This window comes from Marmota marmota, unplaced genomic scaffold (genome assembly GCF_001458135.2).
Source record: "Marmota marmota marmota unplaced genomic scaffold, marMar, whole genome shotgun sequence".
Lineage (NCBI taxonomy): Eukaryota > Metazoa > Chordata > Mammalia > Rodentia > Sciuridae > Marmota > Marmota marmota.
The window spans coordinates 7,506,675-7,533,270 of record NW_025999968.1 but is presented as its reverse complement, the minus strand read 5'-3'; the positions used below and the strand labels follow the sequence as shown (position 1 = coordinate 7,533,270).

The 26,596-nt window shown below is 37.7% G+C and overlaps 1 protein-coding gene across 25 annotated transcripts in view; it reads left to right on the top strand.

The window, feature by feature from the left end:
- The window catches only part of Phldb2 (pleckstrin homology like domain family B member 2), a 203,200-nt gene that overhangs the window by 135,118 nt on the left and 41,486 nt on the right, over positions 1-26,596 (top strand). For all 25 annotated transcript variants that reach the window (XM_048803325.1, XM_048803336.1, XM_048803332.1 and 22 more), the window contains 3 exons: positions 7,514-7,897; positions 15,697-15,840; positions 16,912-17,049. In XM_048803325.1, the coding sequence (XP_048659282.1) occupies positions 7,514-7,897; positions 15,697-15,840; positions 16,912-17,049 (666 nt within the window). The remainder of the gene's footprint in view (positions 1-7,513; positions 7,898-15,696; positions 15,841-16,911; positions 17,050-26,596) is intronic.

The window sequence follows — 26,596 nt, the reverse complement described above, 5'->3', positions numbered from 1 at the left end:
CTTTTTTTTTTTTTTTTGGATGTTATGTGGAACTAATGGTCATGTTGGTCACGTGAATTTCCTTTCTTTACAGCCAGTGCTTTGATAGGGAGATGTGCATTTACCCCCATTCATAATGGGCATTTTCTTTCCATTGCTATCTCTTTTTAAATTTTTTTTTTTAGATGTTGATGGACCTTTATTTTATTCGTATATTTATTTGCAGTACTGAGAATCGAGCCCAGTGCCTCATACATGCTAGGCAAGCTCTCTACTACTAAGCTGCATCTTTTAATATTTTAAAAATAGTTCACTTTTGACCTTAATTTTTTTTTTAAAAATTGAACATCTCATAACCCATAGGCCTGCCAGTTGATTTTAAATGGCAAAATGATGTAAAAAGGCATCACAAAAAGGAGTAAAATACAGAGAATCCTAGCTAAATGATATCTAGGACCAGAGATTAACTTGAGCCTGCCTAATGGAACTCTAGGGATAACTAGGTAGAAAAAGTATGCCTTGAAAACATTACTGGATAAAAGCTAACAGGATCCATTAAACCAAAGTTCTATTACTTCAGGGCATGTTTGGCATAAATGAAAATAAAAACAAACATGTGTTTTATATGATTTATATAATTCATGACATTATTAAATATTTTTATCAAATATTTTAATAATTAAAGATATTATTTCATAGGTATATCTATTTTTTTCAAGTACAAGTGTCTCCTAAAATAGGAACACAGCTAGAAATAGTAGTAGGTAGAGGCAAGTGGGTTTGAGGGAGATGTCACCACACAGGTGAGTAATAGTGAAACAATTAGGTGTGTGAGGAACAGATTTATGAGAGGAGATTAAAAGAACTGAATGTCTTCCTGTGGGAATGAGTAAAGGTAGGAAGTGACAGGCTCCTCAGGTATTTGGATGATGCATGGCCTCATTGGGGTAAGACACTCATGACCTCTGAGGCTTAATGTGGAGCTGGGGGCAATGTGAATAGAAACCTGAGTTTTATTTCAAGAATGAAGTGTGTGCACTGGTGGGAGAATGGATTTATTTGGGAGGGTAGTACTTTCTAGAAGCTACTCCAGTGGCCTTCCTGTGCTGTAGGGAATATATGTGGTTTGTGTTGGTGGGGATAGAGGGACCAATGACAGTGAGAGATGGAAAAGATTCCTTCTCCCCAGGTTACTATGGAAACTGGAGAGAAATCTCCACATCTCTATTATTTCATTACTCTAGTTACCCCCTCTTTTACATCCCTTGTTTCTGGAACACAGAAAAGCTGAATGCCTTGAGTAGGGCCACACAGATAGTTACAGAACAGGATCCAAACTCAAGCAGTCTGGCTTCAGAGCTCATGCTGTCAGCCCCTGTGATAACCTTGAAGGAAGGAGGATCAGACAGATATAGAGGGAAATCTGGGAGTTTAAGCAGGATGGCCTTTATCTCCTTAGGGTGTTTGTTTGTTTTGGTATATTTAGTGTATTTGAAACAATATACTAAAAATCACTGAGTGGCATCCACTGCCCTAGTTATTTGCATATGTCTTACTCTCTTGATATATAGTTATTTATTAGTACAGAGGAGAACAGGTGTATGTGATCGAAAACCTTAATCTGCACATGATGAAAGGTTGATGAGAAGTTAGTATTTGTCACATTATTAGTGACTTACCATTAAGCTACAGTTTCCTCCAGAGCAGGCAGTCCTCAAAATGATGTGCCCCGTTTCTAGCTTAACCCCACCCATGGGAACACACTCATATGCAGTACAAACTGAGGGTACAGAATGAAGTGCTTTCTTGAAAACTTGAAGGCCGACTTATCAGTTCCATAAGATAAAATGTTCTTAGCAAAACATTAAGCTGACCTTTTTGAAGATAATTTGTAAAGCCAAACAATAAAAATCCCCTACTTTCATGTACAGATTCTTAATCAGATTATCTGTTCTAAACTGATGAAAAACAATTCTGAGGTAATGTTTGGTAAATGTGAAAGTCAATTACAAGGTTAAAAAACACTGTCTCCGCACAATATTTCTCTCGCTTCTGACACTTGCTTTCAGGAGTTTCCAAGACCACCCTCAGGTTCCATTGTTCACTAGAGGACTCACAGAACCCACTGAAAGTAGTACAGTCTTGGTTATAGTTTATGACAGGGAAAGGAGGCAGATAGAGACCAGCCAAAGAAAGAGGCACAGGGCAGAGTCTAGAGGGTTCCAGAAGTGATACTTTCATTGTCCTCACTCTTGTCAATCAGGATGCATCTCTCCACCAAATTTGGGCATGGTGTGTGCTAGTACACACCCACCAGCGAAGCTTGACCTAGTTCTAGTTTCCAGAGTTTTTATCATGAATTCATTGTATAGTTTTGTAGATCTGTAGATTGAGTGAGTGATTGATTGCCCGTGTGGTTGATCCCAGTTTCCGGGTTGACTGATACCCCATGACCCAAAGCTTTTACACTGACTCACATAGTTAATTGTTCTGGTGGCCAACCCCCATCCTGTGATTATCAGGTGCAGCCAACTCTGCGCTAGACAGAGACTCCAATTCACTATGACTTAGGTCACCTTCCAAAAGTGAAAGACAAAGGCCAGGCCTCTGTTTGGATGAAACCGAATTCTTTATGACATAGTAAATAACTGAGATTTCCTTAAGAGGTTCCTTGAGTTTTTCCTCCCCAAGTTTTGAGCCAGGTTTCTGCCTAAAATTAAGCACAGTTTATCAATCATAATGAGTTTCTTCTGTTGGAAAAGGAAAAAGCAAAAAGAAAAATGTATCTTGGAGATTTACTACAACATAGATCTATTTCTCCCCTATATTCCATAGCCAGTGTGGGTTGATTGAGCCCTCTATTTCATCTCTTCACTTGGGACCCAGGGTGATGGAGACAGCACCATCTGGAGGGTCACTTTGCCATAGCAAAGCAAGGCATTTAATAAATTATGTACTTACTGTTCATGCAGGAATGACACTGCTTCTCAAATTTCACTGGTCAGTGCAAGTCTGAGGTCCACATTGAATTTGGAGATGGGCAACAGAAGAGACTTTTTGCCCCAGTTACTACCCCCAGGGATTTAACTATAAAACCAAATAAACTCACATAAAAGATTTCCAGCCATTGCTTCTTTTTCCTCCTGACTATCCCACCTGATTAACATACCAGCACGTGTTAGTGAAATCCTGGGAATTCTTCACACTTGCTACCTCTTCTTATTCTGCCACTCATTTTAAACTGGGGTTTATGACTCTTATTGATTTATTTTAGGAATCTTTTCCAAAAGTTTATTTGGAACTGTTGGAATTCCTTGAAGAGGAAGACAGGTGGCCCATTTCTATGTAGGAACCTCATCCTACTTCCTAGCGGAGAATCCCTCACTCTAGCTACAGTCTAGTTGCTAATTTCTGAGCATACCATGACATTCCTCAATTCTGTATCCTTGATTCTGTGATTCCTTCAAGGACATGCCCTGCCTACCCACTGCCCCAACATACCACAAGACTTATATTTATCCTTAAGGACTCAACCCAAATTTATTTTCTGTAATTTTTGTGTATTGTTTCCCCATATGTGAATCCATAGGTTTTCCATAAACTGTTACCATTGTTTCTGTAACTGATCACTTATTCGGACCTCCTGTTAAGGACTTGATGGTGTATACAAAATAAGAAAACAAATTTGTCTTTTTTAATGTTTTTTTTAAAATCTATGTATCCCAAGAACATTACTAGTCAGCAAGTAACTTAAATTTTTGTCAAACAGAAGATTATGGAGACATTGAATCCCTAGGGTTAACGGAAGAGAAAAGTAAAACCATACTTACAGTACATGTCTTAAAAAGAAAAAACACTAATTTCAATTTAATTATATCTAAGTATTACAACCTTTTGTTGTATGCAATAAGTGACCCAACATACAACAGAATGATTTAATAAAGATTTCACATGCACTTAGGTGTCAACAGTTGTTTCTCTACATAATTATTATTATTATTATTATTTGGTACTGGGGATTGAACTTAGGGGTACTCAACCACTGAGTCACATCCCCAGCCCTATTTTGTATTTTATTTGTAGACAGGATCTCACTGAGTTGCTTAGCACCTCACTGTTGCTGAGGCAGACTTTGAACTCCCGATCCTGCTCCCTCACCCTTCCAAGCTCCTGGGACATAATTCATTTTTTATTCAGTACATTCAGTCCTGAGGCCTAGATGGACTAGTGTTGGATATAGGAGACAGGGTGCATGCAGAATGTGGATGGCTATGTAGCTGCAGTGGGGGCAATGTCAGACGCATTCCTCTGAAGAAGAAAGAAAGATCTGAGGTCCAAAAACATAGTCCCAGTTCACGATTTTTTTTTTTAACCTCTAAGAGAAAAACAATTGAATAGCAATATTTTTTAGGTATTTTTTTCAAACATCTGAATCCCTTTCAAAGCTTTTTTTGATGTGTGGGATATGAAGATGGAGGGAAGAGAAGGGAAACACAAATTTTTTAATATTTTAACTAATTTGATTCAAAGTGACCTAATCTTAAATCCTTAGCACCAGTGTTTTCTGGTCATTTGGGGGTATTTAGTCTTTGTACTGGTAGCTTTAAAAAAAAATAAATGGTAGATGGATGATTTGGGAAACTGGGTAGGATTTGGAGAATTTAAAGAAGGTAGCCTCCTGAATTTGCAGGTTTCCAGGTGAAGCTTCAAGGAAAGTTGAATTTTGGGGAGGAGGCTGTGCATCTCAGTGCTGAGAGCAATTCCAGTCTGTGTTTGAGATTTCAGCATCATTATTAGCATTGCCCTCTTTGACTCTCAGAGAGTCCTTATCCATAATCATTACTCTTCTTTTGGGTCACAGAGTGAAGGATATTATTCTGGTGGCAGCTGCAGAATAAGATGATGTATAAGAAGAAATAAGATACCAGAATCCAGAGGGCTGAAGGGAGTATTATCTTAGGAGGGTAATTTCTGTTCGGGTTTTCCTTAAAAGGCTTCCTGAAGTGCTTTCTGAAATGCCTTGCAGACTTTCTTCTGACGTACTTTTCGACATCAGTTTATTTTTCTTCGGTGTAGTTTTTATGGGGCCAGAGTGTCTCAGCACAGCCTGGATTTCTTTTAGACGTGTGAGCAGCATTGTGGTGTGTGTGTGTGTGTGTGTGTGTGTGTGTGTGTGTGTGTGAGATTCAGGACTGAACAGACTGGCTGTGAATGGTGTGATGAGAATAGAGAGAGACACATACCAGTAGACCAAACTTCCTGTGCACAAGCCTTTGAATACTGCGTTTCACTGTCTGAAATAGCATTCATCATAAGGCTAGGATCATTTATTCCCTTTGGAGTTAAGTAATAGCCCTGGCAGCAAAAGAAACTATTTGGGGAAGGATGTGGGAGGAATTTTGCTATGTGTTCCAGTCTAGGCAGAAGTATCTTTCATGCTTTTGAAGACAGCAGCCTTCACTGGATCAATGGAAACTGATAACTTTTAGATAATCCTGAATGTAATTCATGCCAAGACTAATATATGCATATAAAGATCTATGAAGATTACTAAAGACTGAGGTTAGGTGCTTCAACTTAATTATCTAAATGCCAGAAAGGGAACTGTTCTTTGGAGATTAGCCTCTAATGCAGATGCTGTGGAGAAAGGGTAAGATAACTTTTTGCTCCTGTCCCTCTCCCCACTTACACTTTTGCAAGTTGTTCACGTATTTCCATGTAGAATTTTCTTTATTGTTGGAGAAGTTTAAAACAAAGCAATGAAGGTTGCATCCTGGCAATCCCTCCCCATAAAGCTGAAGTGGGTAGGGCTTGGCAGCTGGTGGCAGCTGTAGAGATAAATAAACAGCAGGGTTGCTGGATGGACAGGGTGCTGAAGAGCCTGGGGCTGAGGATGTGTGGCCATGAGTGCCTGCCCTGGGAAGAGGCCATGAGGACAGAGCTGCAGCTGGAGTCCAGAAGTTCAGGCAGTGAAAGGGAGGTGGGAGTTTATGGGAACTAGTTTAAAGGTCTCTTTGATCAAGCTATTGCCCCCTTTTTCAGGGGGGTTCTTTAGAGGGTAGATATAAGTCAGATATACCTTACATGACTTCTAACTTGTCATTTAATTGATAGGTTTAATGGTAACTAGGGAGTTGGTCTGTTCCTATTTGACTTTTCTACTTGTTACTACCTCAACTAATAAAAGAACTAACTGCATATGAATTTTGACTTTACAAATTAGCTAAAATTGGAATGAAAACAGCTATCTAGTGCTGCTTAATATTTTCCTGTTTTATTACTGATCAGCAGTTTGGAATGTATTTTTATATGGAGCGCTTTTGGAGTCTTCCTTCTATGTGGTAAATATAATCACAACAGATAGCCTTTGTTTTAGGTTCTTTTTTTTTTTTTTCATTTCAGCATGGGATTTAATGTGAAGGGTAAACACATTGAGGTTCCCCACCCCAAACAATGCTGTCTAGGTTTATGAGAGGCAATTAGTAAATTGCTTCCCATTGCTCACAATATGTAATTAATCTACCTAAAATAAAAAAGCATCAATGTTCTGCATGAGGCATGTGTCAAGGGGGCATGTCGTAGGACTATTTTAGACATCAATGGCCTATATGTTGATTTTTTTTAAACAAATGAACTATCATTTTATTTTCCAGCTCAATGAATCAAATGTTTAATGATTTTAGAATTTGAGTTACATTGATATCTCTCTATTTGGACTTATTGTGGAATTGTCATTTTAGTGCAACATTTGTACTTTTAAAATAATTTCAATTATTCACATAAGAAAGTAGTAGAAAAGATCTTTACATGATAACCAGGCATAAAAAAGTTTTTCAAATTTTGAAACACTTCAAGAAAATTAGGAAGACAGAGATATATCTTTTTTTTTTTTTTCTTGGTACTGATGATCGAACCCGGGGGTGCTTAACCTCTGAGACACATGCCCAGCCCTTCTTTATATTTTATTTAGAGACAGGGTCTTTCTGAATTGCTTTAGGGCCTCGCTGAATTGCTTTAGGGCCTTGCTAAGATGCTGAGGCTGGCTTTGAATTTATGATCCTCCTGCCTCAGCCTTCTGAGCCTCTGGGATTACAGGCATGCACTGCCGGGCCCGGCAAGACAGAGATATATCTTTTAAATTAGAAGATTTTTTTAAAGTACTTTTTTTCTCTTTGTGTGTCTAATAGTGAATAATAGATAGATAAGTAGAAGGTGGTAAAGCATGGTTAGGAAGAGAAGATTTTAAACATCTTTGGAGTATTTAGAGATTTAGTCATATAAGAAATGGCTTCCCGAGTGCTAAGATATGCACTTAGAGTCAGTCCTGGGATATAGAGATGAACAAGGACAGTCAGAATAGTGTCTAGGACAAAACCAGGCATTGCAAACAGTTTCATCTTGATCTTTAAATACATCCTTAAAAGATGATGCAAAGTCAGCACCAGCCAAGTGTCTGTGGGTTGATAGCCTTTATATTGGGAGTTGTCTCCATTCTCACAAATTCATTGATCTTGCCCTCCTCTCTGTGCTCTAGGAGAGACAGCGTCTGGAGACCATCCTCAGTCTCTGTGCTGAGTACACAAAGCCTGACAGTCGCTTGTCCACAGGCACGACCGTGGCAGATGTGCAGAAAATCAACAGGGAACTTGAAAAGCTGCAGATCTCCGATGAGGAGTCCGTGTTTGAAGAAGCCCTGGTGTGCCCTGACACAAGATACAGGTGTCACCGGAAGGGCTCTCTCCACAATGCGGATTTGGCGGGCTTTGGGAGCCTCAGTCAGAGCAGTGCCAGCTTCCTTGCCCCCAGGAACATCAGGAACGATGAACTGCTTGGCGACCTCACCAGGACTCCCCCAACACCCCCGTCTGCCTTTCTGAAAGCTTCCAGCGAGTCCTCCTACCTAAGTATCTTACCAAAGGTAATGCTGGGTAGCAAAGAAACCAGGATTTAGAGCCTAGGGATATGCCTGTGCTTTTGGCTGGAAACTAGAGATTTTTATCACACACGTTTTCCAGAATATTTTCAGTGAAAAATCAATGTAAAAGATAATCAACTGAACAAGGTTTAGCAAATTAGAGTGTTTACTAATAAGTAAACAATAAGTAACCAATTTACATTCTAAAAAATGTTCAGTACAGATGAGAAGAATGAAGTTTCTCCCTCTCCACTCCCAGTTGTACACCTGAGAGATAAGTATAGTTAAATGTCTCACCTGTCTTCCTAATATTTTCTGTTCACGAACAACCACATATTATAGGCATAGGCACACATATGCACACCCATGATAGTATGCATTTATCCTTATTACTATATATCCTGGGCATCTTTGCATATTAGTACACACAGCCTTATTCCATTTTTTTTAATGGTGAAATTGAATTCTATATTTTGAAGATACCATGTGGGTTATTCCAAGTTGTTTGCTAATAAAATCCACAGATATANGCTCATGTCCTTTGTCTGTCTGCACCTGCCACCTTTGTGTTTCTTACAATTTGGTTCTGAGTGTATTTGTTTCTTCTGTTTGAAGAAATACTTCTAAGCTGGTCTGAATGGCCTCCTAGGAAGTTTCTAGCAATATTTAAATAGAGAGGCTTTTGACTGTCACAACCAGGAAAGGAAGGGAGCCACTGGTACCCAGTGAGCAGAGACCATGAATGCTATTGAATTTTCTACAGTACACAGATGTCCCCCACAGCACAAAGCCTTCCAGACCAGCATGGCAGCAGTGCCAAGGGTCAGTAAAGTTGTATTTTTTTAATTAATTAATTAATTTTTCCAGTATTGGGAATTGAACTCAGGGGTGCTCTACCATGGACCTACATTCCCAGGCCTTTTTATTTTTAATTTTGAGATAGGTTCTTGTTATATTGATGTGGCTGGCCTTAAACTTGGTCTCAGCCTCCAGACTCGCTGAGATTACCAAAAGCGCCACACCGTGCCTTATTTTAATATACACTGCACAGGCATCCCACACTGTTTCACCACATTTTTAGTGAGCATTGTAAAAATTTAATATAGTTTTTTCAGATGTTCTTGAATAATACTCTGATGCTAAATATGATTAAATCAGCAAAATAAATTCCTATTAATTGTGTAGCTAGTTTAGATGTTCTTAAATCACTGTATTTCTTTCAAAATTGGATGGCTGATCATTATGGAAAGCATAAAATTAAAGTAAAATCACTTGAGATCAATAAGCCAATTATAGATCATGCTTTTTACTGATTGTAACAAAAATTCTATTTTTGATGTTTTTATTAGTACATCATAGATAAAATGATATTGGGGTTAAATTTTGACCTAATTGTGCACACATGGAATACAGTTTGCTCCACTTCAGTCCCCAGTGCCTCTTCTTTCCCTCCCCCTCTCTCTTCCCCTTTAACCCTTTTTCGACTGTCCTCCTTTCATTTATTTATTGCACTTTTGATTGATGTTTAATAGACATGCATAAAGGTGAAATTCACTGTGGCGTGTTCATATAGGCACCCAGCACCTAGAATAATTTGATCATGTTTATTCCACAGTTTCTCCCTTTTCCCCTCCCTCCTTACTCGCCCTCAATTCATTTCCTCTACTCCGATGATCTCCCCTCTATTTTCATCGGATATATATATATATATATATATATATATATATATATATATATTTGTTTGGTTTTTGCACACTGTGCAAATGCATCTGTAGGTTCACTCATTTTAATCAATATTTCCAAAATTACACTCTCTAAAAACTATATTTCCATGTGACACTGTCACTGATAGTTTATGAGCATACTTTCATCTCCATACATTGGCCAAAGTTGCATATTATCAGAATTTTTCAATTCATCATATTGATAGGTATTCAAATTTATCTTTATACATACAGTAGGGAATATTTTCACATTTGAATTGTTAATGTATTTTTCAATCCACTTATTAAAAATTGTTTCGTCCTGTGTTTTATTGTAGAAGAGCTATTGTAGGCAAATTAGGCAAATTAAGCTATCACCGTGAGTGGTTATCCCACTGACTTTATGGGATTTTTGTTTGTATGTTTGTTTTGCTTTGCATGTAAGAGTTTAACATTTATTTGTAATCATAATTATTACTTAGTTTTCTGATTGTAGTTGGTTTAAAAGTGTCTTATCAATTTTAGGATTTCCTAAATTGGGTTCAAAGGTAATCGTTGGTATTATTATTATTATTATTAGTAGTAGTAGTAGTAGTAGTAGTAGTAATAGCAGTATTTTTGCACAATTTAAAAATTTCCCCATTCTTTTCTAAAAAGGAATTGAAGGAGCTTACAATAAAAGATATATATTTTATTAAACTAAAATTAGAACACCAAAATAAAAGGAAAAACAATGCCATAATTATAAGGTAAATTTATTTATTTAAGAATAAATAGGATTAATTAGTTAACTTAAGTAATCTTACCATTAAGTCCCACTCTGAATTCTTGGCAATTATGACCACAGAACAATAACAACGAAAAGGACACATCAGGAATTTTTGTTGTAAGGAAAGGATGCATATTGATTCTTTGAGAGAAACATCATGGTGTTAAATTCTGAGAGCAGTTTATCACATAGTCATATTCAGGGGAGTTTGTGTGTTTGGTTTATTGTTTCTGTCATTTCAGGGATTTTTGTCTGTTTTTTTTTTTTTTCCGTAACCTCCATCTCCTTATTGAAGTAATCTTTTGCTTCCTGTACTTACTTGTGTAGCTCTTATCTAAATGACCTTTTACTGCCTGTATTTGCTCTCTTATATCGTCCTTTAATTCACAGAACATTTTAATTATGTACATCTTGAACTCCTTCTCTGTCATTTCTTCTGTTATGCTGGCCATGGATTCTAATAATGTAGTATCTTGATTTGTTTGGGGCACTTTCTTCCCTGTTTTTTCATGTTATTGTGTGTCTTTCCTTCTAGCACTGCAGATCCGCGGTGTTACCTTTTTTTACACTTTAGATTATAGTGCCCCTGCAAGATTCCAATACCTCTCCTTCAAGGGGAAGAACAATGTTAATGATCCTAATATACAACCTTAAACCAAATGGTTGCTATTAAGGCGTTTACAGTTTGTCACAGTATACAGAAGTGGTGAGTTCAATTGATTTCTACAATATAACAGTAGGTTTACAAAAGGGTTTACAGTTTCTGATGGTGGACAAAGAACCGGGAGTGAGGTATAGGATAAGATGTTGAGGGGGTAGGAGGTGAGGATATAGAGTTATTAGATCTTAGGACGTATGAAAAAGAAATCTGAAGAAGATAGTAGCAGGGGAAGAGAGAGGAAGTGATCTTGGGGAGACAAGTAAGTGGGAAGACAATAGAATATATAAAACACACATAAATATTTAAAAAAATAAAAAATGTAAAAACAGGAGATAAAAGAATATACAATACAACTATAATATACTATTCAGACATCCCCATTCTCAGTATCCTAATTCATGCACAGCACCTGGTTTCACAAATGTTGGGGATGTGAGGGCAGGAGAATAGAGAGGGATAAAAAAGAAAAAAAGTCCTGTAGAAGAAACAAGGATTGTTTTGGTTCAATATCAGAATCTTTCCTGCTTCCTTTCTCCTCCAATAGGTGGTGTTTTCTGTTATTTGCTGGTATCTCCACCCTCAGGATGTTGAAGGTTACCAGGGTGGGAGGGTTGGTCTTGGGTACAGGGCACCTGGAAGTGGGGTATGGCACCAGTTGGTCCCAGATAAAAGACTGCACCCCGAGCATCTCCTTTGGGGCCCGCTCATGTGATGTGGGTGCTTGGTCTTATCTCCTTATATCGCTTGTAGACCTCACAGTTCCTAGTCTCTAATTTAGTCTCTAAACTGTATTTCACTCACCCTCTTTCTTTCTACTTCCTAAATGAAAGACCTTTCTCCCGGGAGGTCTTGTGGGTTGTGCTCAGGGGTCTGCAAACCTGTCTCGGAGAGCTGTTTTGTTTTGCGCAGTCACTATACCAGAAGTCACTATAGCAGCTTCCAGGGAGAGGGGCGAGTTGGGGACTATGGATACTTGCCCAGCCAGTGTTCCAAGCTGGGAGTTACCACAACTGAAGATGGCAATGAAGGTGTCCCAAGATGGAGACATCTGCTTTCAGCCATGGAGTGTCAGGTCGGGGGTGGGGAGGTGCGGGCTGTGGCACTGGGTGTTCAAAGGGGCAATGCAGCCTCTGAGGGTGTTGATGGGGCTATCCTGGTCCTGCCTGGGCTCCACACTGGGTCTGTGGGGCTCTGGAGTTTGTATGTTTGTTCTTCATTTTTGTTTGACTTCAGCAAGACTTATCTTGGATGTTCCTGGTCAGAAGTCCTTATCTGCCTGCCAAGTCCTCCTATCACATACATTAGGACTCTGGACCATTAAATCCAGTTGGACTTCAATCCCTTCTTTGAATGACTGTATTTACCTTACTAATTCTGAGTTGAGAGAAATCCTGAATAGGACATCTATCTTTATTGCTAGAAAGTTAAAACTGTTAGAAATTTAGGATGGGGAGAAGAATGGAACATGGAAGAATCAAAAGTTGTCAGTTGTTCAGGCTAAGTATTTGACCCAGTTGAAAAATCTGATCTGTTGTCGTCAGCCATTGGGCTTCCTTAGAAATCTGTGACTTACTTTTCATCTTAAATTTTTCTACATCTCTCCCTTGATGGACATCTGCTCTATTTTGTTAAAAACATTGAGCTGTGCGCTCTCTTGGAAATTGCTTTGGGAGACAGGTTTCCTTCTGGAGAAGGCTTTGACAAGAAAGCTGTTGATGTGTAAACAGGCAGATCCTGGCAGATGTTTTTAATTTCTCAAATATACTCCTGTGGAATAGGAGGCCTCTGAAGCTTAGAGCAGCATCCATTGTTACAAGAGACATAAGTCCTGCTTCCTTTAGAGACAGGAAACTTCAGGGGCACCTCAGGTTACCCTGCAGCAGCTTATAATGCAAGTGAGAGGCTGATAGGTCTAAAGGAAAGAGTTTTCACTTACTACTTTTCAAAGACAGGGAGGCACATATTAACTCAAGAAAAAAGATAAAAGACTCAAAACAAATGAAAAACCCTGACCATTTGTTTTGAATATTCTTCTTCTGGTAATCTTTTCACTGGATTATTTGCTTAACAAAGTATATAATATTCATTATAATCAATTCAGGAATAAATGTGGAAGGGAGGAATATGAAAGCCACTCTAAATTTATTTAACTAAATGAAGATTTTAACATTATTAATGAAGCCTGAGATTCAGCATTCTGGAACTTACTTTACCTAACACTTAACTATGCACAGGAGTTGGAAATATGCTACGTTTAAAGGGCCATTGTGAACCTGCCAACCACCACCTGAACCAAAAGCTGAATGGAGTAGCTCCCACCTCCTCTTTCTGACCAGTTGTTCCATCTATGGTAGAAAGTTCTGCACCCCCAACTCCTTTGGTTGCAAGAGGGTTCTAACAAGATATCTGCCAAAAAAAGGACAAGTGGAAAATATCTTGTCCCTACTATCTCTCACCTTTCTCTGTGTGGATTAGATTACCTCAGAGATGGCATATTTGAGGATGCATATGTATGTGTAATGTGCTTATTAAAAATGTCACTATATCAGTGTTTTCTATCCATTACTATAAAAAAAATCCCAAAGAAGTTAAAATGAACTTACATTTACATTTTCACTTTTTTTTTTTTTTTTTGGTCACCGTAAAAGACACAATTCATTGGCTGCTGCACCTTGGCTCTCTATAGGGTTTCTTTATTTGATTAATTAATAAGATTACAATGTTTTCACCTCATTCTATCACAAACATTCTGTCTTAGAATGCCTTTTGATTTTCCTTCTTATACATAGCAAAAAAAAAAATATCACAGATATTTCCTAGATGCCATGTATTTCTATAAATAGCTTTTATTGTTTTAGCAACTTCAAATTTCTAAAAATTTTTGAGTTATGTGCAAATACCCATCATGGCTGCTCTTTATTATCTTCATCCCCCTACTTACTTATAAAGTTTATCCTTTGCAGATTGTTAAGTTGTTTTGTCTTTTCTTAATGCTTTGTTTCCACCACTGAGAGAGATATTTTTAAACCGCCTTGGAAGTGGAAACCTAATATGTAATGTTGACCCAACAGGATGTTAGCCTTCCTGAGCTTTCCTGCTGGGATGTCTGTCAGTGATTCTGGAATGCCATTCACTGTGGCAGGCATTCCTCATGGCCTGAAATAAGCGCCCAAGTATTAAGACAATGAGCTCCATTGTTTGTGATAAAAAGGTCAGCAGTTGTTTTATTTGATAAAATATTGGACTTGAGTGACAATTAAACCCAGCAAAATGTCAAAGCTTGGAAAAACCGGGTTCCCTTGTTCTAACCACCCTGAGATATTGGGTGCTCTATTATTTAATCTCTATTATTTAAGTAGCTACAAAGTAAAGAAAAAAGAATATGAGTAAAGAACACATTAAATACGACATGATGGAATGTTTTCTTAAAGTTATCAGGATTGATAAATAAGTTAAATAAACCTAGGGAGGTATAAGTAAATTTCAACAGTTATTTTGGTTTATCTGAATATTCTTTTTAAGGATTAGGGATTAATTAATCTTCATTCATTAATTGGGTTGCTGTTTTCAATCTTTAATTGTAATATTGCCTAATTACTGTCTTATGTATTCAAAATATTCTTTCTTTTTCAAAGAAAGATAAGAATTAAATACATGGTATTGACATATTGGCATGTCTGAAAGACACCACCAGGTGATACCCAAGATTGTTAACCTGAAATTCTAGGAAGAAGAGGCTCTTTTTACTTTACTACGTTCTCTTCTCAAACAATAGGCGGTCATATTTGAGCTGTGTGTTATGATCCATAATATTCCTTTCTTCTTTGAGTTTTTGTCATTAACTTTGCTCAAGGCTATACGTATGCCCTCATTCACTTAATTTGTTGGTTGGGTTTCTCATTCCTTGCCAAGGAACTCAGTATTTTATGAAATAAATGAATGGTCACCAGTGTCCTATTTTCAGTCATAAAACCCACTGTATCCAGGTAGTGTCTTAAACATTATCTAAAAGAAGTTCTGTAGAACAAAGATAGCAAATAGTGCCGTAACAAAAAGCAAAATATCAACTGGCATCATTGAATGTGTAGTTCTAATCATTTGGAGAATTGCCAAAATGATGTGCCCTTGTTTTCCTACCTTGCACTGAAAACGAAATAAAAAAGCATGAATACTCATTTGCAGATAACCCTAGCAGTGACATCACAGTTTGGATAGAAATTCAAGAGGCTTCCATAGGAGATGAGAGAAAACATTGAGCTTGCATGAAGGTGGCAGCATGCTTGAGAGGTCCCAGAGGAAGATGTCTACAGTCCTGTCTTAGTTCTAGTTCTCTGTTGTGCCAAATTTTCTCTGTAACATTGCAGAAACCATTTCAATCTGTCTATACCACAGCTTCCTTATCTTTTTAACCACTTAGTTATTTTAGCTTTAAAATAATATGGATTTGTGCATTGAGGTTGGTTTATTCGAGCTTATCTGAGGACATAGCTGCTGAGGATAGCATACCTCTATGGGAAAATGTATTAGAGTTCAGATTAAACTGTTCCAGGGATGCTTTGAGTATCTGCATGGTCATGGAGGTTGTGAGACAATAGATCTACAGCTGACTTGTTAGTCAAATCAGGAAATTATGGTGTGAGAAACCCATTTCTGTGTTGATTAATTTCAGACCCCAGAAGGCATAAGCGAAGAACAGAGGACTCAGGAGTTAGCCGCAATGGAAGATGCCAGAATCACAATTCTGAACAACCTTGAAGAACTTGAACAAAAAATCAAAGATATAAATGACCAGATGGATGAATCCTCCAGAGAGGTATAAACTATGAGCTCACCCTCTCATTTTTTCCCTTGTAGTTTAAAAACATTTCTGCTCACTAAGACACAGTTCTCAGAGGCCAAATACATAGAGGTCAACACAAGCAGGCATCTGTTCAATGGGTACCATGTGTAGAGCAAAAGTGCCCTATTCTACATTCCTTTATTTTCTTTCTGTTTTTTTTTTCTTAATCAGATGAGGAAAAAAAAAACATATTAAGCCATCTTTAATGAGCTTTAAGCCAACTTTCTCTTAACTAGTATTATGTGTGTCTGATCACAGAATCTGTTAGCTGAAGTACCCTAGATTTAGGTATTCAGCTTCAAATCTAAGCAGTATTTTTCTGAGCATATTACTATGAGTTAGATATCACATTATCACTACAGGGCAGTTCCACACATGAATTAGACATAAACCCAGCTTTCTAGAGATTTGTGAAACAGGGAGCAGATAGCACATATTCTGTAACTCTAATAGAAGATAGTGGCAATTTTATGTTTCTGTCATGGAGTGAGAGCACATAATTATTCCTGGTGAGGATCTGCATGTCTGCACTTACAGATGGTGTCAATAGCCCCATAGAGGAATAAGGGGACTGTTCACCTGTCATCTTGTGCATAGACCCTGGAAGCCCCTCCTGCCAGAATTGCTAGGAATGCAGAGCCCAAGTGCTGGGCTGGAGTAACTTTCACTCCTTGTGCCCTAAGGACAAAGACAAGGCTGTTCTCAATGTGGTTTGTGACAAGGCTATTTCCAATGTGGATTGTGTTTGCATCTAAGTAAATAGCAAAATATCTCTGAAAAGTAAGCAGAAAGGGGGTTGTACTAGAAAAGTTAAGTGACAAGATGGCTAAATTTCTTAGCAAATACACTCTGGGCTCTCCAGTTTTCTTATATAGAAAATCCTGAGTCTCACATGGGCTCTTTGGAGTGCTCTTTGTGTCCCCCAATCTGGCTGATATGGTAGTACTTTTTTACATTATTATCTATTAAACTGCGCCAATGCAGTGGGCAGTTGAGAATATTCCTGAAGGTGAAATGTTTCTGAGTTTTGTTTTATGTCCTTAGTTGGATATGGAATGTGCTCTTTTGGATGGAGAGCAGAAATCTGAAACAACTGAACTTATGAAGGAGAAGGAGATTTTGGATCACCTAAACCGGAAAATAGCAGAACTGGAAAAGAACATTGTTGGTGAAAAGACCAAGGTAAAAGAAAATTATATTTGAATGCAATTCTTATGGTTAAAGCTGTGAATTTAAATGCTAAATGGAATTACCATATTCTTGGATTTGTGTGTCATGTTCCTGGAGATAGCAGCACCATAGAAAAGTTCTAGATCTCATATTGTCACAATACTGTCAGGTACTGGGCAGGTGAGGCAGAGAAAGTAGAGCCCATATGATTTGCAATCTGATATTTCGTGGTAGCTCATTCTATTTGAGGTGAGTTGCTTTTTACTTTTCCATCAGCTTTTCTGTTTCATTTTTAGAAGAATTTTTTCCTTTTTTTTTTAAGTATAATGAACTTTTTTTTTTCTTAATCACTGTTGCCCTGTAAGGTAGGCTTTGACATATTCAAATAAGGTTGCCCCTTTTTTTTTATTTTTCTTTCTATTAAAAAGATAAATGGGAGCCATACTTCTTACCTGTCTTGCCTTGCTATTATCTCCAATGCAAGTGCACTGCTCTTTGAAAAATATGTTGAAGTTTTCAGGGGGTTCTCACACACTGCCAAGTGAAAATTGTCTATGAGACATAAGTGACACTTAGCTTGGATGAGGTCTTATGTATATATTTCGGGCCACAAACCTGTATGTTAGCTGATATCTACTAGGGGAAATATGGAAAATTACCTGCAGATTTTAGAATTCTAGATGTTGATTTGTCTGTTTCAATTTTTCCTTCCCTCTGAGAATATTATAAATTTCTTTCATTATGATTTAGCTACAGCTAACTAAACATGATATTAAAAATAAAATTTTGATTTTGGAAAATAAAAAGCAAATGAGCTTTAGCATATTTTTTCTTACCCATCATGTTCTCTACTAAGCTGAGAAAAAGTAAAATGTTCCTATTTGAGTAAATACTAATAGTCATGTGTGGAAAGAATTTCTGCTGAATGTGACTTCCTTTTTAGGCTCTTATGTGTTTGAGCCTATAAATAAGGGCATTTGATCTTGGTGCCAAAGAATGAGCTCAAAATGATATTGTCAGAAATGGAAGTTGCTTTAAAAGCTACACATCAATTTTTGGGTTGCCTACGTGTCAAAATTACACTGCACAGCTTCACATTAAACTTTGTGGGGTCGGCTTTAGCTCAAGAGGTTACTTCCTCATGCTGGACTTCCAGTCCATCATATTAAACTTCATGTGTGCTCTTTCTACCTCCAGCCTTTGAAATAGTAAAAAATCTATTTGAGTAGTCAGTATGTTTTTCTTTAGAAGCTCACAGTGAGTCAAAGGATTGGTTTTCTAAATCTGCAGTGCAGTGGGATTCACTTAATAGCTTATGTTTTTCAGTCTCTGCATTGATATAGTCAGAAACATTTTGTGAAGGGTGGAGTATTGGGGATTGAACTCAGGGGCACTCAACCACTGACTCACATCCCCAGCCCTATTTTGTATTTTGTTTAGAGACAGGGTCTCACTGAGTTGCTTAGTGACTTGCTCTTGCTGAGGCTGGCTTTGAACTCACAATCCTCCTGCCTCAGCCTCCCAAGTTACTGGGATTACAGGCATGTGCCAATGTGCCCAGCAATATAGCTAGAAACTTTTGATGGAGGCATCAGATATCTTGTTTGGGCATTTATTAGTTTACAACAGTATTGCTTAATTCAAGGAGTATTTACTAATACAGTAGTATTAGTAAATTAGCCATACTATAGCATTATATCAATATTATAGTGTTATAGCATTAGTATTCATACTGTGGCATTAACACCATATATTAGTGAATACTACTTAAGGACTGCTACTGTAAAGTATTACTGTTTATGTCATGTTGAAAAGTTTGTGGGACATAGGAATGAGGTATCTAGCTCCCTGCGAATCCTCTGCCTTGCGCATCTAGTTATTTGACTCTGTATAGCTCACTAATGGCACAGCCTACAAATTCTATTTGTCCATCACGAGTATCAATTCTGCAAAAAAGTGAAGCAAGTTGAGTCAATGCTAAATCTCACTTCCTGAGGAAACTGCCATGTTTTCCCGACCCAAGGTAGAGAAGAACTCCAGGAACATAAGCAGAAACAGGCGAAGAAGCCACCCCCATCCCTTCTGTTTTGTTTTGGTGGCTTGGCAGAAGCTATGCAAGGAAAGGGGACTGCAGGGGCCTAAAGTATAGTACCCGCTCATGCAGCTGTTGGGGGATTAGATGGTCTCAGCAGGTGGAATTATTATTGTCTGTCATCACATAGTGTGAAAAATGGTAGAAACTGGCTTTGGGTAAGGGGCTCCAGAAAGTGATGAGGGGAGTGGAAACAAAGGCTGGGCTAGATGATGTCACACTGTTCTTGAAAAACAGTCTTAAATGGAGACTCAGCACTGCTTGGCAGCATGGTTATGATTCTCACATAAGCTTGTTCTGCCATTTTATGACATAGCTATTTTGTACCTTCACTTTCTTCAAATCTCTGGCCCATTTTCCTCCCACTGGCTTAGAAATGATCTCACCACCTGCTTCAGTGAGAAATTGGAAGCATCCAGTCTTCTCACTACCAAGGAAGGTGCTCTCCTCTCATCAAAGATCGGTCCTTATGGATGTGCTAGGAGTGCCATCCCATCCCACTTTCTCAAGCCTTCAATCAGTCCTTCTGCACAAACCCTGTGAGTTTGTTGCACTTTGATGTTGTCATGCCACCAGTATCATTTAAAAAATTATGGTCATTTAAAAATGAGCTACTACCCTATAATATGAAAATAAATTTCTACCTATCTCTCCCCTTTTTGCCATAGATAAACTTTTCAAACAATTTTATGGGTACACTGTCTCTCTTCTCCTTCATTTCCAAATTAACCTTTCTTTTCATTGCAGTTGGCTTAAACCTCCACTAATCCAATAGTTTTCTCATTTTATGACTATGGAAGCCCTCAGTGCTTCCCAGGCGACTGGTTGCTTTTCAGTTCTCTTGTGATCATACTCCTGAGCAGCATTCACTAGAGAGGACAGCTCCTATTCTCAGCTCTTTCTCCCTCCTCCTCATCTTTGCTCTGTGCATCACCCTCTTATGGTTTTCCTTCTATTACTCTTCTCTCTCTGATCATACACATGTCTCTAGCTCATGATGCTTTTCTGAACTTCTGACTCATCCTGCAGTCCCCTGACATCTCCACTCAAGACACCGCACAGTTATTTCCCATTGAACACATCCATAGCTAAAGTCTGATCTTGACTTTCTGCTTGCCTTCCACAACAACCTGCCCCAAACTGGTCATGGTCCAGTTTTCTCAGTCTAGGAAATTGCATCTCTGCCCTCCGATGGGTTCAAACAGAAATCTAGAAATTGATCTTGACACTTCTTTTCTCCATCACATACAGCTGATTACCAAAGTACATCTCAATTACCTCAGTGTTTCCACATGTCCACTAACTGCATTCTTTCCTAAATCATTGAGGTCTCTTCTTTAGTCCTTTTTCAATGTTTCCCCTCCAATCTATTTGCAGCAAATGAAACATGGTGATTTAAAAAAAAGGAGAAGAAGAAAGAAAGAAAACAAATTAGAGAATAGAAATCTTTCAGTATAACACTCTGGATTGTGCCCCATTGTACCCTATGTAAATCTAAATTCCCAGCTGTAATCTGTCACTAGTCTTTCTGTCACCACCTTTCCCATACTTCACACCATCCTTGCCTTGGCCTTCTTTTTATTTGTTCTAAGATCCATCCTCAATCCCATCCCATCACCCTTGGTCCTTCACAGACACTGTTTCTCCTGCCTGGGATTTCCTTCTCCACATTCCATGGTTTCATTGTCTCTGCTTTCAGGGCTAAGGTTCCCTGTCCGTTTTTTAGAAAAGCTTTTCCAGATCTTTCTAGTTGAGATTATATTCTCACGGCTGTTCTTTTCAGACCTTTTATTTTTTTCATATTTTATAATTTACATTTGTTTTGGGAGTACTGAATATTTGTTTTCCCCTCTAGCCTGTGAAATAGAAGAAGGCATTGTGATCCACTGTTTATCCATCCTGTAGTAGGTGCCAAAATCCTGCCTAGTACGCTTTGGGAATATTGTCCTTGGATTCTCCTGCTAATGGCTGGGCCAGGCTGGGCATTGCAGAAACTCAGAGCCAAACACCTGCCAAAGAGCTATGTGTGGCCAAGTTTCAGGACAGCTGCTGTGAGCTGCCCAAGTGCACATGCCAGGGGCCCTGTAATCACATTGCCAGTCAAGCCAGAGCGTAAGACAGAAGGAGGAAGTGGCCTTTGCCCTTTGGATCACGTTTCCCTTTCCATACACCTGTTGCTGTGGTCAGATATAAACTGTGGAATGAGAAGAGCAAAACCTGAAAAGATATCCCTGCTGGGCAAGTTCCAGTTTAAATGTTGATAGTGCATCCTGTCATCTTGTCCCTAGCTTTTTGTAGACAAGGCCTGTAGCCTCAGAACTTAAATCTTAGTGTAAAATTACTGGCAGTGTTTCCTTGGTTCTTGACAATGGTCTTTAATGTTATTTCTTTTAGTGGATTTGGAACTAATATTTTATTTCACATATTTGGTAAAAATTAATACATATTATATGTGATTACCATTCATTATGTCTCATAAAATACAAACCATAGACATAATTATATATATACAACATCAAATATAGACAAGGTATTTTATTATATATTTATTGAACATTTTACCAGAGGTTCTGTGGGCTGGCCTTTTGCTGTCACAGCCTGTTTCCATGTGACTTCAAGTTAAATGCCCCCTGTGTGCTGTATTTTCAGGTAGTAGCCGTATCTCCAGTATAAACATGAATAAATCCTGAACAAATATGAGTGTCTGATTTGAGCATAAACTCAGAGGGGATGTTTATTTAGAAAAGCACTAAGCGAAGAGACCATCAAGTGAAAGGAGAGGAGAATGTTACCACTGGCCTAGTTTTCTGTTTTAGTTTAATGGTTTGTTGACAGAGTTAGGGAAGCTACCAGCCCATGAAGCCCAGTTCCAGCAAACTCTTCCCTTCACTGCCACTCCCCACTCCAAGGGCAAAGCCCAATTTTAGTACCTTCTGAGAAAGTACAGACATGTACATCTATTTATGTAGGTTTTCTTTCATAAGACAGGTTGTCTGTTTCTGACTACATTAAAAATTCAAAACTAAAAATAGTTTTTCAGTTTCTGCTAGGTTTGGATTATCTGTTTCATCTATGCTCCTTTAGCACATAAAAATCAAAAGTCAATTGTGCCAAAATCAAATAAAACGCTTAAAGAAAGGTTCTGCTTCCATCCTCTGACTGAAGTCTTTCCATTACCCAGATGTTAATCATAAAGCTTAAACCATCCTTTTGTGAATATTTTGTGTCTTCACGTGGATATCTTATGATATTTCATAGTCACTCTGGCCTGCACACTTGTTTAGCTACCCAGAATTAACTGTGAACTGAAGGTTAGATTATTCTCCATATGATACATTCCTAAGTGAAGTCTGAAATTTTTGACTTCCTAGTTTTTCTACATAAGCATATATTACTAAGTAGTTAAACCGTATTCTCCATGACTATCTTGCCCAAGTACCTGTTACTTCCTCCCCTGCTTCCTTCAGAGCCAGGGGAAGGCAGTGAGCCTGGCCCACATTCCTCAACAAGTGTTCGTGCCTCCTAAGTGCAAAGCATTTGCCAAGGACCCAGCCCTTCCCGTGCCTCTTTCTTACATTTCAAAGTTAGCTCCCTGGCTAGAGGAAGTGGAACTATATCGTGGGATTTGGGGATTAAATCAAGAGGATTCCAGATGGAGGTTATTTTTTCTGATGGTTGCTTATTTCATAAGTCTCCAGTGTTCTGATTTGCCATTTTTTTCCTACAGTAAACATTCATCAATTGTGTAATTAAAATGTCAAAGCCAAAGGAAAAATATCCTCAGAAATAGATAGAAGGATGTACCTCTTTAAGGAAAAACAACGGATTCCCAATTTGTTGATATGGGTCCATATCTTTCCTTTGTCGTTACAAAACCTGAAAAGATTTTGGAGAAAAAGTGTCTTGTAAAATTGACTTTCATAAGTGTAGCTACAGAAATAGTAATATGTTTTATTAAAGGGTATTGCCCCAGACCTCATTGGAAATGCCATTTAATATGTGCAATATGAACAATGCTATCTGCATAAAATTCAGAATATCCTGAAATTGAAAACACTTCTAAACCTTAAATCATGGTATATGCATATATACAAATCATCAAAATCAATACATTAAACATGAATTTTTTTATGCATCAACTACATTTCAATAAAGCTGTTTAAAATAGTTTCAGCAATTTCATTCACAATAGCCTCAAAAACAAACAAAAAACCCTAGGAATAAATCTAACCAAGGAGGTAAAAGCTCTCTACAATGAAAACGATAGAACATTGAAGAAGGCGCCAGAAGATGGAAAGACCTCCCATATTCATAGATAAGCAGAATTAATACTGTTAAAGTGACCACACTACCAAAAGCAAAATAGAGATTCAATGCAATCCCCATCAAAATACCAATGACATTCTTCACAGAATTAGAAATTCTTCACAGAATTTAAGGAAATGTGAATAAAACCTACACTGAGATTTCATCTCACACCAATCAGAATGACATTCATCAAGAATACTAACAATAATAAATGCTGGAGAGGATGTGGAGAATAAGTAATATTTTACACTGTTGGTAGGATTGTAAAAGTACAACCACTATGGAAATCAGTATGGTGGTACCTTAAAAGATTAGGCCTGGAACCATTATATGACCAAGCTATACCACTCCTCAGTATTAATCCTAAAGAATTAAAGTCAGCATGAGAGAAAAAGGGAAAATACTGGTGAAAGATATTGGCCAAATTATATTGCTATATTGTGTACATTATGAATGAGTAACAATAAATCCCACCATTATGTACAATTATAATTCACCAATTTTAAAAATTGTGGGAAAAAAGTTTTAGGGCTATGATTGTATCTCAGTGGTAGAGCATCTGCCTAGTATGTGTGAGGCTCTGAGTTTGATCCCCAGCACTGCAAAAACGGGGAAAAATCAGATTAGTACTTACAGATCTAAAATAGATGACTCATCTTTGAAGCTATAGGGATGTCTGCTTTCCACAAGTTTTAATAACTTAAAGAAAAGGGATTATTAGGATATGGAGAGGACTTTGGGTTGACTTTCCCTAAAAATAATGACTTAGGGACTACAAATTTTAACACATTGCTGCATCCGTTCCCAACCTAAGTCAGAGTTTCATGAACAGGAAGCACAGTTATGTTTCAATTTTAGATAAACAGAAAATAAGATTTTTTTATATGTATGTCCCAGACAATATTTGGAACATATTTACATTAAAAGATCATTTCTTATTCATCTGAAATTCAAATTCAGTGAAAGGTGTCCTCTCTTTTACCTGGCAGTCCTTCAAGCTAATAAGTTAAGCCTCTTTTCAGGATAACCTTGAACCATCTGCTTAGTATTTCATGCTTAGATATGATAAAACGATTCTTATGTTGGTATTAAAGAATTTTTTTTGTGTGTAGCATTGGAATTCACAGAGAGCCAGAAAGTTAAATTTTAGTTTCTTCCTTCAAGAATACTACTGAGAAGAGAGAAAACTTATTTATTGTCTTCTAACCCAAAGATCTGGCAAAATAAATAATCCTATGGTGAGCCTTGGATATTTATTCATTCGAGATTATTGGCAATTCTTGGATATAAGTTCAAATTATTTAAGGTAAACTTATAACCACTCCTAATTATTACATCAGGCAGGCACTCTGCATCTGAACTTGAAACCTGCATCTCTTGATTTACTAGCTGCATTTAATTTGAATGTAAAACAATTTACAGTTGGAATACTACTTACAATGAAGGGCTTTTATACTATGAAGAAATGGCACTAGGCACTAAGAACAATTTTTGATGGATCTTGAATTAATGTCTTGTGTCAACATTAAAAAAAATCAAGTCATAGTTGCCGTGTCACTCACATAATCTCTGGTGGCTGTCAGTAGTTCTCAACCTGGCTACCTGGTGTTAAACTTGGAAAGATTTTTAGAATGCTTGTGACAGTCTTTATGCTCCATATTTGTGACCCAATCAATACAGATGCCTGGAACGTTGTATATGTAAAACCTCAGGTTATTCTAGTGTGCAGTCAGGGTTGGGAATCATAAATCTAATAGAACTGTGCAATATAAGGAGAATGCTAAAATTTCCTCCTCTCTCTGCCTCTGTTCTTCTTTTAATCTTTGTTGAATAAATGAACAGACATATCACTATGAAAGCAAGCACAGTGAGCCATCTGTTTGCTTGGATTCTGCATTCACCAGTTCAACTAGCCAAGGATCAAAAATATTTTTTAAAAAATCCATACAGAGCATATATACACTTTTCATTATTCCCTAAACAAGGCAGGATAATAGCAATTTATATAGCATTTACATTGTATTAGGTGTTATAAGCAATTTAGGGATGGTTTAAGGTATATAGAAAGATTTATATATAGGTTATATGCAAATTTTATGACACTTTATATAAAGAACTTGAGCCTTCACAGATTTTGGTATCCTTGGGAATCCCAGAAATTAAAATTCCTTAAAGATACTTAGGGACAACTTTATATAACCATTTTACATACTGGTTTATACTTTAAATTATCCCTGAGTAATTTATCGTTGGCCATGTATAGCTATAGAACTTTAGGAATATTAGTCTTAAATATACAAAATAGGCAGAATCTCACAATAAGTTTGTGATCCAGCTGGACTTGCCAGTACATCAGGAAGACAAGGCAAGGCAAAAAAAGAAGCAACTTGTCTCTAGGGAAGTCCCTTTCTATTCCTGTTTTATAAGTGTCCCCTTGTACATCTGTATTGTTCCAGAGTACTCCAATTCCTTATACTTATATTTCTTCAACAAAGTGAAATTTGTTAAATTTACTAAAAATGCATTTAAATCCACCTATTTCCTGAACGTACACTTTTGAATCTTGAAAAAAAAAATGATGTTCTCTCCTACTTTGATGTTTGGAAAATTTCATCTATAGTTGTATCTATAGTAGTTGGGATAGGTGAGTTTACCAGTTATAATCTGGAGAAAGAGAGTAACACTCAGTCTTAATATTTTATGTGTAAAAATCAAGAATCCCTAAACCATCCAATGCTATCTAGTTCATCCATGTCTTTTACCTTCACTAAAGACAGTGATGTTTCTCCTCTAATTAAATGTTTGCCTCCAGCTAATTTTCCTTTGAAAACTTCCTGCATGATAAATAGAAGAGAGGAATATCAATTTCCTTCTGGCTGGAAGTTGTTCCACTTCTGGCTCTCACAGGGATAATCTCATCTCTGTGGTCCTCTGTGATTTATGACGCAACCCACCTGTCACTAGTCCTTCTCGCATCCTTCCCCTTTCACTTCCTTTGCCCTCACTTTGGCCCCACTGAGCTTTTGCTCTGAGACCAGGTGCTGGTCACAGCATTAGTGAAAAACCACAGAGAAGCTGCCGAAGGCCCTCATGGTGCTTGCTTGCATAATTCTCTTAACTGCCCCCTTGTATGGGATTGCGAAACGCTTTGAGCACCTC